This window comes from Battus philenor, unplaced genomic scaffold (genome assembly GCF_028537555.1).
Source record: "Battus philenor isolate CCGP_79_NKW_IND1 unplaced genomic scaffold, ilBatPhil1.0.hap1 SCAF_15, whole genome shotgun sequence".
In the NCBI taxonomy this organism is placed as follows: domain Eukaryota; kingdom Metazoa; phylum Arthropoda; class Insecta; order Lepidoptera; family Papilionidae; genus Battus; species Battus philenor.
This window is the reverse complement of record NW_027181677.1, coordinates 4749069-4764350: the sequence shown is the minus strand read 5'-3', so window position 1 is coordinate 4764350 and position 15282 is coordinate 4749069. Positions and strand designations below refer to the sequence as shown.

The 15282-nt window shown below is 31.7% G+C and overlaps 1 protein-coding gene across 1 annotated transcript in view; it reads right to left on the bottom strand.

Moving 5' to 3' along the window:
* Positions 1-659: 659 nt before the first annotated feature.
* The window catches only part of LOC137918840 (neuropeptide CCHamide-2 receptor-like), a 57113-nt gene continuing 42490 nt past the window's right edge, over positions 660-15282 (bottom strand). The window contains exons 3-8 of the mRNA XM_068761764.1: positions 14506-14725; positions 8721-8884; positions 5774-5967; positions 3695-3815; positions 2944-3126; positions 660-825 (exon numbers count right to left, since the gene is read on the bottom strand). Of these exons, the coding sequence (XP_068617865.1) occupies positions 660-825; positions 2944-3126; positions 3695-3815; positions 5774-5967; positions 8721-8884; positions 14506-14725 (1048 nt within the window). The remainder of the gene's footprint in view (positions 826-2943; positions 3127-3694; positions 3816-5773; positions 5968-8720; positions 8885-14505; positions 14726-15282) is intronic.

Below are 15282 nucleotides of genomic sequence, written 5' to 3'. Positions count from 1 at the left end.
CGATAGAAACTTTGTTGGTATAAACGAATAGATTGATAATAGCTTTGGTAGTAAAAATATTTAAGTCAAAATGTCAAGTTGTTAAATTGTAAGTTAAACTAGGACATAAACTTAATTTGTACAGCAGCGGTGGTTAACTCTAGTGCGCAATGGATTAATTTAAATCGCACTATCCGTATTTTATTTTATTTATAAAGTGCGGTAGAACACAGGATACAAAATATATTAGCTTTAAAATGTTTTAAAACAAATATAATCACCGAAATATATCATTATCATCATCATTTAAACAAAAGGAAGTCCACTGCTGAACATAAGCCTCCTCTATAGTTTTCAATGTAACAACGACATAGCTATAGTCGCGGAAGTCGCTGGATACGGACATATTAGAAACCCGCCTTGTAGTGGGCGCATATCGACTGGCATGGTAGTGAAGAAAAATTAATAAAATGATATTTTTAGATTGTGTTATTGCGCTCGGTTGGTCATCAAAGACTTATAGTTTTATGTTTGGTCATAAAAGTATATATATTCTTTTAAAACTAATCGTGAGGAAATATTTTAAAGTTTAATTTACCTCGATTGATATAAAAAGTGTCTTTTTATAATTAACATACGATAGTAGCATTGGTTAATATAACTATTTATGAGGAAACATTTTATCTGTTAGTACATCTGTCCTTAACGTCGCAGGTCGGGAAGTCGTTGGAGTCCCTGATCGTCATTATCGTGACCCCGTCGCCGCTGTTCCTTGATATGATGTTGTTCTTTTTCTTTGTACTTCCGTAATCGTAATTTGATATTACAACGCTCTCTGTAGGATTTCTGAAATAAGTTACGAGTCAAATTCGTTTTAAATAGCAATAATTTAAAATAAACATTTCCTTTACATATTTACATTTTCATTTATTATCTTTAATTTACATTAACTATACGAAATATTATTTACAGGTATGTAGCTTTAATGGGGCGAATGAATGTATGGGACATTTACTGTCAATTAATGTTTGGTACACCCTATCAAAGAACTAATAGTTTCCGAAATAATAAATAAAAAATGCATAAAAAGAATATTGGATTATCACATATTAAAATTAATTATATTTTATTATTATTGTTAAACTTGCAATCGTACGCTGCGGATTCGATTCCCGGGACTCAATCTTATATAACTGACACTATGTGCATTATTAATTATATAGAATTGCCACTTCTCACAAACAAGTTTCCAGAGAATAGGCAATAGGGTCCCCCGCGTACCATAATACCATACTGCGTTCGCCAACCCGCCTGCCATGCGTAACGATTATGGTACAGATATCTTTTAGAGAAGTCTATGCTGTGCAGTGGGCGTCTATAGGCCGAAAAGACGATTGTTTATTATCTATTCCATCAGACTTTGTACTGCCAGTAGTTAGTGACCCATTGCAATGTAACAGAAAAAATAATTTAATGCTACATATATCAAAGTGATCACTTTATATAGGATGATTGCAATAAGTGTAAAATCGATAAAAATTATTTTCTTTCAAATTAGCTTTTCATATACCTCTTTGAACCTTTTACACCAATAACCAATCAACGTGTTTCAATTAAATACTTAAAAAATACATTTCAGCGATTATCGTTGGAATTATTTATGTATGGATATTTAAATGTATTATGTTATCAAGAACATTAAAACGTGTAGTACTAATAGATGTTACCCTGGGAAATAAATATATCTAAGATCACACAAGTAAGGTTAATAAATACTAAGAGGAAGTCAATGAAATAATTAGGTGAAAATTAATTGTAACTTTGTATCCGGTAGAGGTAATAGCAAAAGAAATAACTTTGAAATATCTTTATAACTATCTCGATAGATAGCCTCGATAGCAGTAATGGCAGGATTCTTTAAAATTGGTTGGGTAAGAATAGGAGTTTAGTCGGTGAAACCTCTCTAAGCCTACTTCGCAAGTCATCAGCTCGAAAGCACCGTACTTGGCTTCTCTCTTTATAACACGATAGACCAGACACCCGAACGATGAGTTCATGAAATGCTTAGAAGTTACATTTCACACGACCATAATTTATTGCAAAACAATTTCCCGATCATGAAATTACAAGAAGTTCTATAGGCAGCAATACCACTGGATTATTTTTAGTAGAGACTATGTTAAAGAAAGATAAAGAGCCACTTGAATTGATTACAGCCTTATAATTCAAATTTAATGCTCCCTGGCCAAAATGTAATTTTATTAACGACATTTTTTGCAGATCGTTTTTAAAATCTATACAACATGAATTACCACTTTTCGTAATTTGAAAACGTGATCTAATATTATTTTGTTTGTTAAATTTTTAAAACTCGTCTAAAAAAAATCACAATTTGCATCGAGAGCGATTTATTTATTTATGAGGTACATACAGGAAGGTGCAGCCAAAGTAAAAATTTAAATAGTTATTTTTTAAATTTATGAGTGACGAGTTTAAATTTCATCCTTAATCCTTTGTACACTCAGAATGATGGTATAATTTGAAAATACTATTTTATACATTATACTTATTAAGTTATTAAAAGAATTTGATTTAGATTTTGCTTCACGTTTTGTCTATTATTATTTATTTTTGTACAGCAAAAAGTTAAATTGATTTTTTGTGTTGGATTTGCCATAAGATTTCACTACATTTGCAGTCTAGATGCATGGTCTGAATCAATCCATCATTTAACAGATGATAAATTTAACATGAATTTCAAATATTTGATTTGTGGAGTTTCCGGTTTGATGGCGATATTTTTTTCATATTTATGATCAATGAATTTATTTAATAATAAAAATAATTCCTGTAGATCTAACACTAACAAAAAATATTAAATTTTATTTATGTAATAAAATTCCTTAATTATTATTTTCTTAAAAATTTATTAATAATATATTTTAGTCACAAATACTAGGTTACCTGTTGCATCTATGTCTGTGTGTACTCCTAAACGATGTTTCGCAAATCGCAGTCCTTGATAATCGTGAACTGCACGTTGGATGTAAAGAGCCTCGTCGACAGCACAGATACCGATTGAAATGTTGTCTGAACACTCCGCTGACGCAATACAGTGCGACCGGATTGACGCATGAGTTCAGGAAACTGACAACAAAATGTATTAATAGCTTTTATTAATTATGTATTATAATTTACGGAATTACCATATAATGGTTATAACATCATAATGGTCTGTACAAAATTAGAACAATTGCATAATTTTAAGGCACCTTTCTCATCATGTAATCCATAGGATGTTCATAGCTGAATATTGACCTCTCCCATAAATTTTCAAAATGATTGTTGGAAGCATTCTGCCGCCATTCGATTTTAATAAAGTCATTTGTTAACTTTCTGAGCCGTTTGCTACCTTTGCCTTGTCGGTTGATGGACTACTGTGGCAATTAAAGCCTCCAGCGGGCATATGTTTTGGAAGCTATGTGACTTGTCCAAAGTCACGTTGCATTATCTATGGTAAGAAGTAATTTTGCTTTTCATTTTAAGTAATTTTACATTCAAGGTACGATGTGTATGTTTATAAATCTCCCTAAATTACTCATGATAGATATATAAAGAGTTAAAATTACCAAATACAACTGCCGATAACAAAGGAGCTTTAAACAACGTTTTAAAAGTAAGTACGTACGTAACTATGACAAAAGCGTCATCTTACCTTAAACAGAATCCGATTATCCTCAATGCGTGCGTCCAATCATTGTAGTCGGTTTGAGCGGTCGGAGATAAATGAAACCACATCTCAAAGGCGTGATAAGGTAGAAAACATACGAAAAATACTGAAAATAAAAATAAATGTAAGTAACGACGAACAAAAAAATTAAGAATATATTTATTATTATGGAAAATTAAAATAAAATTTAATATAATTATCAATTCAACCATAGATCATCCGCTACTGAACGAGAATTTCGTGTTTTCTTACGACCGTAGCGAGTTTATTTGTCCACCTTGTGGTAGATAGTCCCAAGCTGCATTAGACGGTACATGGTCTCTATTTTAAGCCTGCCATTTGAACTGGACACTGCCAGTTACTTTCGTTCATCTATGGATCTCCTCATTTCAAATTCGATCTCGAAGAGAAATCCCCAGAAGAACTCTCTCTGTAGCTGGTTAAGTGGTTATGGTCTTGCCCTTGAGGCCAAAAAGAAATTTCGCTTTAAAAATCAAGTATGTGAAGTAATACAAACTTAGGGACTTTTTTACAAAAGTAACCTTATACAAAACTTGAGCAGTACCTTTGTGATCATAAAAACATGTCAAAAGTAAAAAACAGATGATAAATAATGATCAAATTTCCTTAACAATAATAAATCGCTGCTTGGCAAAGACAAATTACCTAATTTTTGTAAATAATAATAGAACTGAAGGTATCCTTCAAACAAACTTAAGAACTTTTATAAGAAAGAGATGAGGATTTGTTACAGCTTTTACAATTTTACGCGTTCCTTTAAATTCTTTTTCAAAACAATTTAGTCTGTGTTTACTTCGTAAAATTATTTTAACTAATATTTGAGTTTCTTTTAAATTACATATTTTTTTATTTAAAGATCATTTCTCTGATATTAGCATACCTTTTGTATCAATATAACAACATATTGATTAATAATCTTTAAATAAATTAACCATGCGATCAATATGTAAACACAACTGAATATACATGTACACACTACGTCATATAGTTTTATTTATATCGTGTACAAATGTCAATGAAATTGGCAATTATCAATTCCTCGTTTTCAGCATATATAGCGATCGCAGGCATAGGTGTGTGTTTAGAGGACGCTGCAGCCCATTCTTTTGAAATTTGTGAGCAGTGGCAATCCTATTAAGGCACAAAGTGTGAATTACACAAGGCTGTATCGTTGGAACCTGAGAGCTACGATCGCAAATTCACCACTGCTCATTGTCATTTAAAATCTGGCTACCAAAAGATACAAACCTCAAATGAAATAACAATTGTTGCAAAAACTGATCACCAACCATTTAGTAAGTGTTAAAGAACTGAATAAGTGCTATTATCAAGATATATAAGTGATTTAGAACCTATTTACTTTTATTGTAAGTTCTTCATAAACAAGTCTTTTATTAAGAATACTCTTAAGCAATGCAAGTTCTTATTGCGAAACGTATAATATTTAATCATACTTTATAAACTAACTAATTGAGATAATTTGTAGAATATATTTAAAGCATTATTATACTATGACTGTTCACAGAAAAAAAATATGAACGTAAATTAGCATAGCTTTTTTTATAGAAATTTTTCATAAACATACTTCCATACTTATGTGTAAATTCTCCTTGAAGTAGTAAAATTTATGTGATAGAATAAAACTGTTTAAAACGCAACTTTGTAAAGCATTTAAAAGGAAAAGCCGTTGTAGTTAGCGTTGACAATTTAAGACAAGTTAAAAAATAAAAACACGTCGGCATGTGAAGTAACAATTTTCGAAAAATGCCTACAAAATCTTTTTGTTTTTGGCTTTTCCTATGTACGTACTTGCTAGAAGTAACAAAATCAAAGATTAAATCGAAATTAATTCAAATACATGCGAACTCATAAGGTAAACAAGAGAGAACGTACTTAATAGCAAGAGAACCCGTCAGCACCATGCAAACGTCAGATGCATGTAAACACATCTTTACCTCGTTATTACTAACTGAAGAGATTATTTGTGTATTTTATTGTAACAACAAGTTTTAATAAAAATAAGCTAAATTTAATTCTACTTACCAATAACAAATATTAATACCATGAGGGCGACTGATTTTCTTGCTTTAGCCTGCGCTTCACCCTGTCCTCCGTGTAATGCGCCAGGCATTTCTCTGGTACTTGCCAGAAGACGTTGTGCCATCAGTGAGTAGAATATTGCAATAACTAACAAAGGTAAACCGTAGTATATTATCGCTTTCGCCAAAGTCATCCATCTAAAAATACACAGCGATATTAGTACAAAATATAGTGTCTATAAGGATATTGGAATCTTACCTCACATAGTCCTTAAAATACTATTAATTATACGTCCGTGTCGTGATCGTGTTTCAAAATAGCGTTATTTTTTAAATTCCTCCGTTCGATTGTGGAATGATTTACCCCTGAATATAAAACGTGCCAAGTCACTACCTATTTTCAAGAAAAGTTTAAAAACTATTTACTAGACCAATGGTTATTTATCCTTTAATTAATTTCATTTTCTTTCTTTGTTTCTTTATTCTTTCTGAGGCAAGTGCGATTCATTCAGTTTGATATCTTTATTTATTATTGTTTTATATTTATAATATGTATTATACCGTAATACCATATTTATTATAAGTATATATGCTTAATATTATAAATATGTATATATGTTTACGTGTGAATGTTTATGTATTTGTATGTTTTTTACACGTTAACTATCCATTATTTATACCTCTACTGTTTCCATACTATGTTTGTTATTGTATTTTTTGGTTATTATTAAGAAACTTTTTATACGTATTATACCGTTTGGAATAAAGAATATTCAATTATATTCAAATTAAAAATTAAATTAAATATATATAGGAACATTTTCCAAGGCCGTATTGTATTGTTTAAATTAAAAACCATTTAAGTGATCTTGATGTAACTTTATATTTATACGTACTTCACGGAGAATTTTTATATGCTACCTCCTTTGTTATAAACTGCCACCAATGCATTATTGGTAAGTTGTTTTTTCATAATAAGCCATTCTGCTGAGATAGAGTCAATTTTGAATTAAAGTATCAGAAGGAAACTATATGTGCTACTGTCATTTGCTGTTGAAAGTTTTTTTGTATATTTTTTCTAGGGAACAGAAATGTCTGTTTTTAAAATTAGAATACTTGCAAAATTCCGTCTGAGAACCAAATACTATTAAATCGACCGCATCACAACATGCGAAACATTACCGTGTTTTAATTGGAAGCCGTTATAATCAGTAAATTTACTGGTTTAATTAAACATATAATCACATATTTCAGATCAAGAGTTCAAAAGTGACGCTGTAAAATATTTTTTTATAATAAACCTTATGCGGCATCGACATTTACAAGTTTATCACATAACTCTTTGGTTTTTCTTTAAACACTATATTATATATACAATGTAATAGCTAAAAAAAGAATCTGTTTTTATTTATGCAAAGAATTTTAATACCCAATTATCGTTACAGTATTTGTGTAACTCTACTAAAGCATGACAAATAAGCTTTCATCTTGTCACGTCGAAAAAATAGTATAGGGGTAGATTTGTGCGAGATATAACGAGAACTTATTATTATGTCGTTTCAATGTTGAAAGAGGATTATTTAGAAAATTTCTTATTTTTCTATCTTTATTTCGAATTACGTATGTGCTTATCTACGGGTTTAACATTCAAAGGACAACCACTTCACTAATATTTTTTTCTGAAGAGTAATTTTATTTATGTGTTATACTGCAAGCAATCTACAATGTTGTGATATAATGATTCGTTTTTGAATTACTTATAAAAAATTTAATGGTATAGTGCAACCGACACCTCTGTACCGCTCCTAAGGGAAAATGCGGTGAAGTGGGGGGCGAAGAACAAATAGCAAGACTCTATCGCCGAGAGCATACGGCTGAAGAATGACAGGATAGTTATACTTTGTTCTATCATACCCTTCCAAAGATTAATAAAGCTCAGCGGTTGATAGTAGCAGCGGAAAATATACGATCGTAGGTTGCGGATTCGATTCTCGCCATACAGTCTTTAATAAGTCACATTTTGTGCATTATTAAATAGGAATGCCGCACAAATAAATTTCCAGAGTATAGGCAGCAGTGTCCTCTGTCTACCATAATACCACACTGCGATCGCCAACCCGCCTGCCAAGCGTAGTGATTATCGTGTGTTCCCCCTCACAAATATCTTTGGAGGAGGCCTATTCCTTACACTGACAATAATCATACTTTGACAATTAAGAACGTGTTTGAATATTAATAACATAATTATTTAACCAGGAACTACAATATATTGAATACAACGCATTTTATTATTTAAAACATGTGTTTCTTGGTTTCGGTAACACTATTTAAAAATAATGTATAACATTTGCAGCAAACGCAAGACATTTCAAGTTCCTCTATTCCGCACTAGATAGCGCTAGTTGTAATTTACATCGTGTTATCCTTAGCACGCTGTCAGTAACAAGTGACATTGATAAATATTGATTTATATTCAATCATTTACTATTATTTGATGGGGAAACCAATCTGCATTAGAAATTTGTTTGTCTTGTTAGCTTATTTAACTGACTTCCGTTTTAAACGTTTAGGTGGCCACTCACTTTCGGGACATAATAACCTTACATATAGCAGGATTATTTTCATGAGTCACATAAAGTAGAATATGTTAATTGTTTTTAAATAATAGTGTTAAATAAATCACTCCTAGTCCCTTACGGGTTAATTGCGTATCTTCTCACGCCATTACCCACCCCCATCACACGTTTATTAGACAGGAAATTAACGTCACCTCAAAAATAAATTATACAGAGTATAAAATATAATATGTCTTTCTTAAAATAAACAGAAAATTTATAGTATAAAAAAGCGATATGACCGCCTCTCATATATATTTGTGAATTGTTTCTTCTGTGTAAATAAATATTTTTAAGGTATGTGTTACGAAATAGAAATGTTGTAATAAACTTTACTTTGGATAATGTTTCCATCCCTGCGGATAGGGAGTGCAGTAGACGATTGTTATGTTATTGTGGAGATGCGCTGTGACGGTGTTTGAGAATACGGCGGCTGGAGCGGCGAAGATAAGAGCCGCCGCCCAAATAAACGTTGCACACACGAGCGGAAGTTTCCTGAGCTAAAACAAATACACAGTTTATTTAATACACACTCACACACACACAAACACTTATACGTGTTTATTAAACAAGCGTAGAAATACTGATCATAGATGGATGACCTCGGCGGAAAATGCTGCATGCGGACCACTTTACCTTTTACCGGTCTTATTGGAAATATTTATGGCAGAGACCTATGTCCAGCTGTGGATATCATATAATCCAAATTTATGATGAATTATGAAAATAAGTAACATCAGTGTTCCATTTGATGCAACTACAAATATGGAATAAACAAGACATTGTAAATATAACTTGTGAAATAAAAAAATATTTTAGAGAGATCGTCATAATTTATGCACGCAACCACGGTAATGTCTTTCGGATTTGTTATCGCAGATATAGAGCCTTTAATTCATTTAAAGCAACTTAGTTTTGATAGTTTACAAAAATTCAAATGTAAAATGAAAAATTCGTTTTCTACAGATATTGAGGATCAATACTAGAAAAAAAAAGATTGATTCATTGTTGTCTTAGTACAAGCAATAGTAATAACTTGAATAGATTACAGATTGAATTCAAAATTTTAGTCTCTGAATTTCAAGCCATCGCTCGTCCTTTGTACCAAGCTGGACAACTCCGCTTTTATACACACAGACACTCTTACGCGATTACTGTATCGTTTGCAACAACGCAGTAATAAAATTATTATGCGTGTGTGTAATTTTTTACTTAGTTATACGTTGTTATAATTGTACATATTTATTCTAGTTACGTTATTCAATTAGAACGTCACATCGTTTTTTTTAACTATTTTATTTATTCTCTAATTTTTAATACTGCTATGTGGCGATCAGTTACACCAGTAAAATCATTAAATGGGTATAAGTATGACTCATTTGTTATGGAATTTATGTAAAGTGCACCTTATCCAAAAACCTATGGTCTTAGAAATAAAAAATAGGTTATGAAAGTACATAGTAAGAAAAAGCGTTATAAAATTTCGGATTAGTACATATTAAAATTATTTATTGCTTCTGCCCCTGCTTACTTTCTTTCAGAAGTTATTGACTCTAAAGTTAACTTTATTCAGGATGACGGGAAGTGGGTTAAAAAGTTTTTAATGTTTTTTTTTTGTTGAAAAATTTACTATTTATTTACCACTTTAAAGCTTTTACACCTTTGATCAATCGTCCTTTATTACGTAATACACACGCGTGGCATTTTTAATATAACTAATACGAAACTCTTTTGTTTAAGGACCATATCGGTGTCGCTACTGTCATAAGGAATGGCAGCCTCTTAACAGTTTGCAATAGGGGGTGGACCCACATTGTTTGTCGTGCGTCACATAGATTGCAGTGACCATCCACCGATCGCAGCACGGTCGTATGATCTAAAATCCGCTAAGAAAATATCCATTAAATTGGAGATAGATAAAATATTATGGGACAAGTACATTGAACGTATACTAACAACGACGCATTGAATACGGGTCTACTTTAGAGGGAGACACCGTTTGAAGAAAGAACCAAGGCGTAGGTGAGTCACCTTCTCACCTCAACAGAGAGGAACTACTCCACCACAGAAATTGAAGCGATATATACCGTGCTCGAGAAGATAAGTATTCTGATGTCCCGCACACTATTTTCCAAGCATTGCCTAAAAGGGTCTGAAAGGTACTGGTGACTGTACTGATTATGGTGGAGGTATTAGTATAGTGAGGTGTTTCAAATGTGAGGTCGCCATTAATCTAAAGGATGTGGGACTCTATTGTGTTGAGAAAGCAACTTCCGTACTTGACTGCGCGTGTTTATTCGTTCGATTTGGCTCTAGTTCTAGTAATAAATATATGTTTACTTACATCGTAATATTTGTTTCATTATTTTTATTATTTACTTAAATTCATCCGTGGGAGAATCTACATATGTTATGTTAACTATATCTATAACTCTATGTTCTTTTACTAGCACACTTTAATAAATTAAATAAAAATCATAATTTTAATAATTATTATTTGTTTTAATCAAAGTTAATATTTGTTAAAGTATTTATTATTACATATTGACTTAAGGCTGTATTTAATTACTTGGAAAGAGCAATAAAACTTACCGTGTAACATAAGCTTAAGCGTGCGTTAAATTTTACAGATACTTATGGAAAGGAGTTCGTAAAGCGATTAATTTCCCACGCCATACGCCTTCTTTTAAGTGAAAAAGTTATTTATACGGGACTTAGCAGTAATTTTCGCCGCATTTAACGACCTCTTGGCCCTCGATGTGCGGTATAAATTTAGGTAACTACACTTTAGGGGATGATAAATTTCTACTTCGTGCATCTTTAAATGGACAATTTATTTCTATCACAACCATTAATAATTGTTATTATCGATTAGCCAAATATTATGATAGGCGAAAAATTCAAGATCTAGGATAATTTATTTAGGTTTTATATGTCGTCGTTAAGGTACTGGAACACTTCTTCATCGTCATCACCATAATTTCCAATAAGACTGACTGGAAACGCCAATGACATTTAGTTTCATCCTACTTCTTCAACAAGATTTTGAACCCTTTTAAATGGGAAATTCAAACGTCAGACAGACGGTTCATATGAGGATATAAACGAAAAAAATACAATTTAAGTAGTAAATAGTGTGAATTGAGTATCTGCCTCTGTCTATCAATCATTTGACAGTAGCTTCAGTATCGTACAACTTTGTTTTAATACACAGATAAAAAATATATTAATATTATTAAAAAAATATTTTAAGAAAGAGATCGATGATTATGAAAATAAATAAAACCCAGCTGAACAAAATGTTACATGTCATGTTAAGTACATTTAGAGAAGAATCGGGTCTGTATTATTATAAATGTGAATCGTACTTGTGTTTTGATACAGATGATCTAATCATTAATGTTGTGCTAGTTTAAATATACATATAACAAAAACATTTTCAAACTAAAACCGTATAATTTCTATAGATTTATATCAAGTATTCTATTATGTAGTCAACGTGCCGGCAGCATTTTTTTGGAACGGTTGTAAACAGAAAAATGGTCCACATAAATTCATTTTCGCCTCAGCTCTCTGTCGCCGTTAACCCCAAAGGTTTTCAGCCAGAGCTTTAAAAATTTTACTCCATTTATGTCGAGAAATTCGCTTTTTATATTTGACTTTACGTTAAAACATTACGAAATATTTGTTAAAAAATTACAGAGCGATATATTCTTAGTGATACGCTATTCGACTTTTGAAAATGATTTTTTTAATATTTTTATTAATAATTTTAAAACATATCTAAAAATATTTAAAACTAGTTGGTATTTATAACAAAATATCCACTTAATTGCCGTGCTGATCGATACATGTATGCAATTTTTTTGAATATTTTTTTTTAATATTAAAAAGTGGCTACATAGGCTAGTTGTGCTTATTTGTATCGACATATATACAACTTGTTAAGATGTTATTACTAGGTACTATAGTTTAACTTGGGCTGACCTTAAAAGCAATACTACAATGGGGTCTTCACATTTATGATTCATCGAACTCAGTTCCGCAACAACAAAAAAAACACCGCCAATTGACAGCTGTTAGCAAAACTCGTTTAGTCTATATTTGTTATTTTCATAGCATTTCCCTACGGGTTCGTTTTAAAAATAATATCAACGAAGTTTTTATGGTACGAAATTATTGCAAATTTATAAAACGAGAGCTAAAGATTTGCTTTATTTGTTCGTTTATTTCGTGAAGCAAATAATTAGACAGTAAATTAGAAGTACATAAAACATGCAAAAAGTCCTTTTACAATGTCAAGAATTTCTTATGTAATAATAAAACTTTAGAATGAATTGCTCTAATACTGTATAAGACATTGTGAAAGCAAACAAAAAGCAGCTGCTTGAGTTAGTTGTGGGCTCTTCTTAGACTTCGTAGCTTTAAGTTGATGGATTCGTTTGTACAAGAGATCAATGTGATTATGGTTTCATTTCTATTACTTTCTTTCTTAGAATGTACATAAGTACATTCAGTTATTCAATGCAAAATCGTCACAGTGACCGGTCTTACGCTATCAGTGACTTTTCGAGACCTTCGAAGGCTCGTGGTCGCCACTCGAGAACCTTTCCGTATCACGGGTCATCGGCTGCACAAGCGATATACCCCACTCACCGCCACTTCAGACGGCCGATTCTTAGTCGGTCCCTTTGATTCTTAATTCCTGATGCCATCACTTCCTTAAGTAGATAAACGCTTTTTATAAACGCTTTGTATAAACAATTTTTGTAATAATAACATAATCTAATATATAAAATTCTCGTGTCACGGTGTTCGAACTTTAACTCCTCCGAAACGGCTTGACCGATTTTTACCAAATTTTACATGCGTATTCAGTATGTCTGAGAATCGGCTACTATCTATTTTCCATACCCCTAAGTAATAACGGTGGTCCACCCCTAAATTTTATTTTTAATTTTTTAGACAATTTTTTTGGTTTTTATTTTATTATGATACAGCATACAAAAATACATACAAACCTAAATTTTCACCCCTCTACGATCAACCCTTATCTTACATTTGTTAATTAAAAACTTTAATTTTTTTTTGCAAAACAACGTTTGCGGGATCAGCTAGTATATCTATATAACTAAACACAACACAAATTTATCGTTAAATGTTATTCATCGGCTCCACCAATTCGGTTAATTTTTTTACATTTTTGTCATAGCACAGTCAACAGGCGTTTGGAGTAGAAGAAATGAAAAAAGTACGATGTAAATAAAAAAATACAATTTTTTACTTCGCTCACCAATTTTTGATACTTAAATCACACGTTTTAAGTGGTCAAACAATTGATACAAAAAAAATTAGTTATTATATTATTGTTAATTCTTGAAATGTTTTTTTTTTTATTTATTATTAAGATCTTCAATTAATAAATAAAGTGGTTATGTAGGACCTTTTTGTTACACAATATTTTTGAACTATACAAAATCTGTCGAGGAAACAAGTATAAAAATGTATCGTTCCTGGTCGGTCTGTTATAAGTGATCTAGAGCTCTATCACAGCGTTCATTAAAAATTTATAACATTATATAGGGATCTTAGATAGTGTAATTACTGGGTTAATGAGGTAAAATGTGTCTCGAAGACGCATAAAGGTATACGCAGGATTTAGTTTAAAAAAAACATGTAAAGCACTCTGTAATGGATAGACCTTATTTAATATAAGCTGAGTGCCTTGATTTACTCGTTAATTTGTAACATCATCATCCTTTAAATCGTAGGTCGTCCACAGCTGGACATTTTTTTCTACAAAAATTTTCAATAAGACCGATCCAGTGTTCCTATCTATATAGTGTTTATATCAGTTGTCTCCACTCTAGAACCTTAAGGATCCAGCAGCCATCTGTTCTACGCGTCATGAGGATTGCTCACCGCCTCTTCAAATTGCACTGGACTATATCAGTTTTCAGATTTCGTTGAGAAATCCTCTCCATGGCTCGTAGAGCAACTGTGATGTTGCAAAGAGGCCCGAAGTTGGGAACCACGTTTAACCACTATTAGTCATCACCAGTAACAAATATAGGTTGTAGAGGTCGTATGTAGTATTATAAAAATTAATATTATACCTTACCTGAAGTTTCCTAAAAGGATTTACGATCGCACAATATCGTTCAGCAGAAAGAGCTGTCAAGGTGAAAACTGATACACCGATACTGACGTCTTTGCCGGCTTCGGATATTCTGCAAATAGCCTCACCCCATGGCCATGATTCCAATGTGTAGATGATCGACACGAAAGGTACACAGATAAGAATCACGAGCAAGTCAGCCAACGCCAGCGAGAATATATATCTGGTGGAATAAATACGTCATTAATAAATTATATTAAATAAAAAATTAATCTTTTGAAAGAGGTATACTCTAAACATATGTACAATATGTACGAGTACGTACACATTTTTATATGAGAAAACTTTAGAATTCATATTTTACAAATTTCTTATTCTAAAAATAGTCACTCGTCTTTGTTTCATAGCTCAGCCACGCCCTTTGTTTACATTATTTAAAAAAAAACCGCGTTAAGATTGTCAAGTGAAATGAAGATTTTGGGAAATACGCGTCTTTTATCAATTTTAAAATGGAACAACTAATCTGTCGTTAGAAAAATTTATGTAGATTCAAAAATTATATTTTTTTTAATACATCATTTATAAATAATAAATTGTTTTTTTTTTCCTCCATTATTAAGTTTCCCACTGTATTGCAATCTTCAATCAGTATTTAGTGTCTGTGTTTGTTTATGAAAACCATAGTGAAATGAAAAGCCGTGTTCACATAGACCAGGTAAAGTGGGCTAAAGTAACTTTTAACAATTTAAAAAAAACCTTGCTCAATCAAGGGTTGTATCT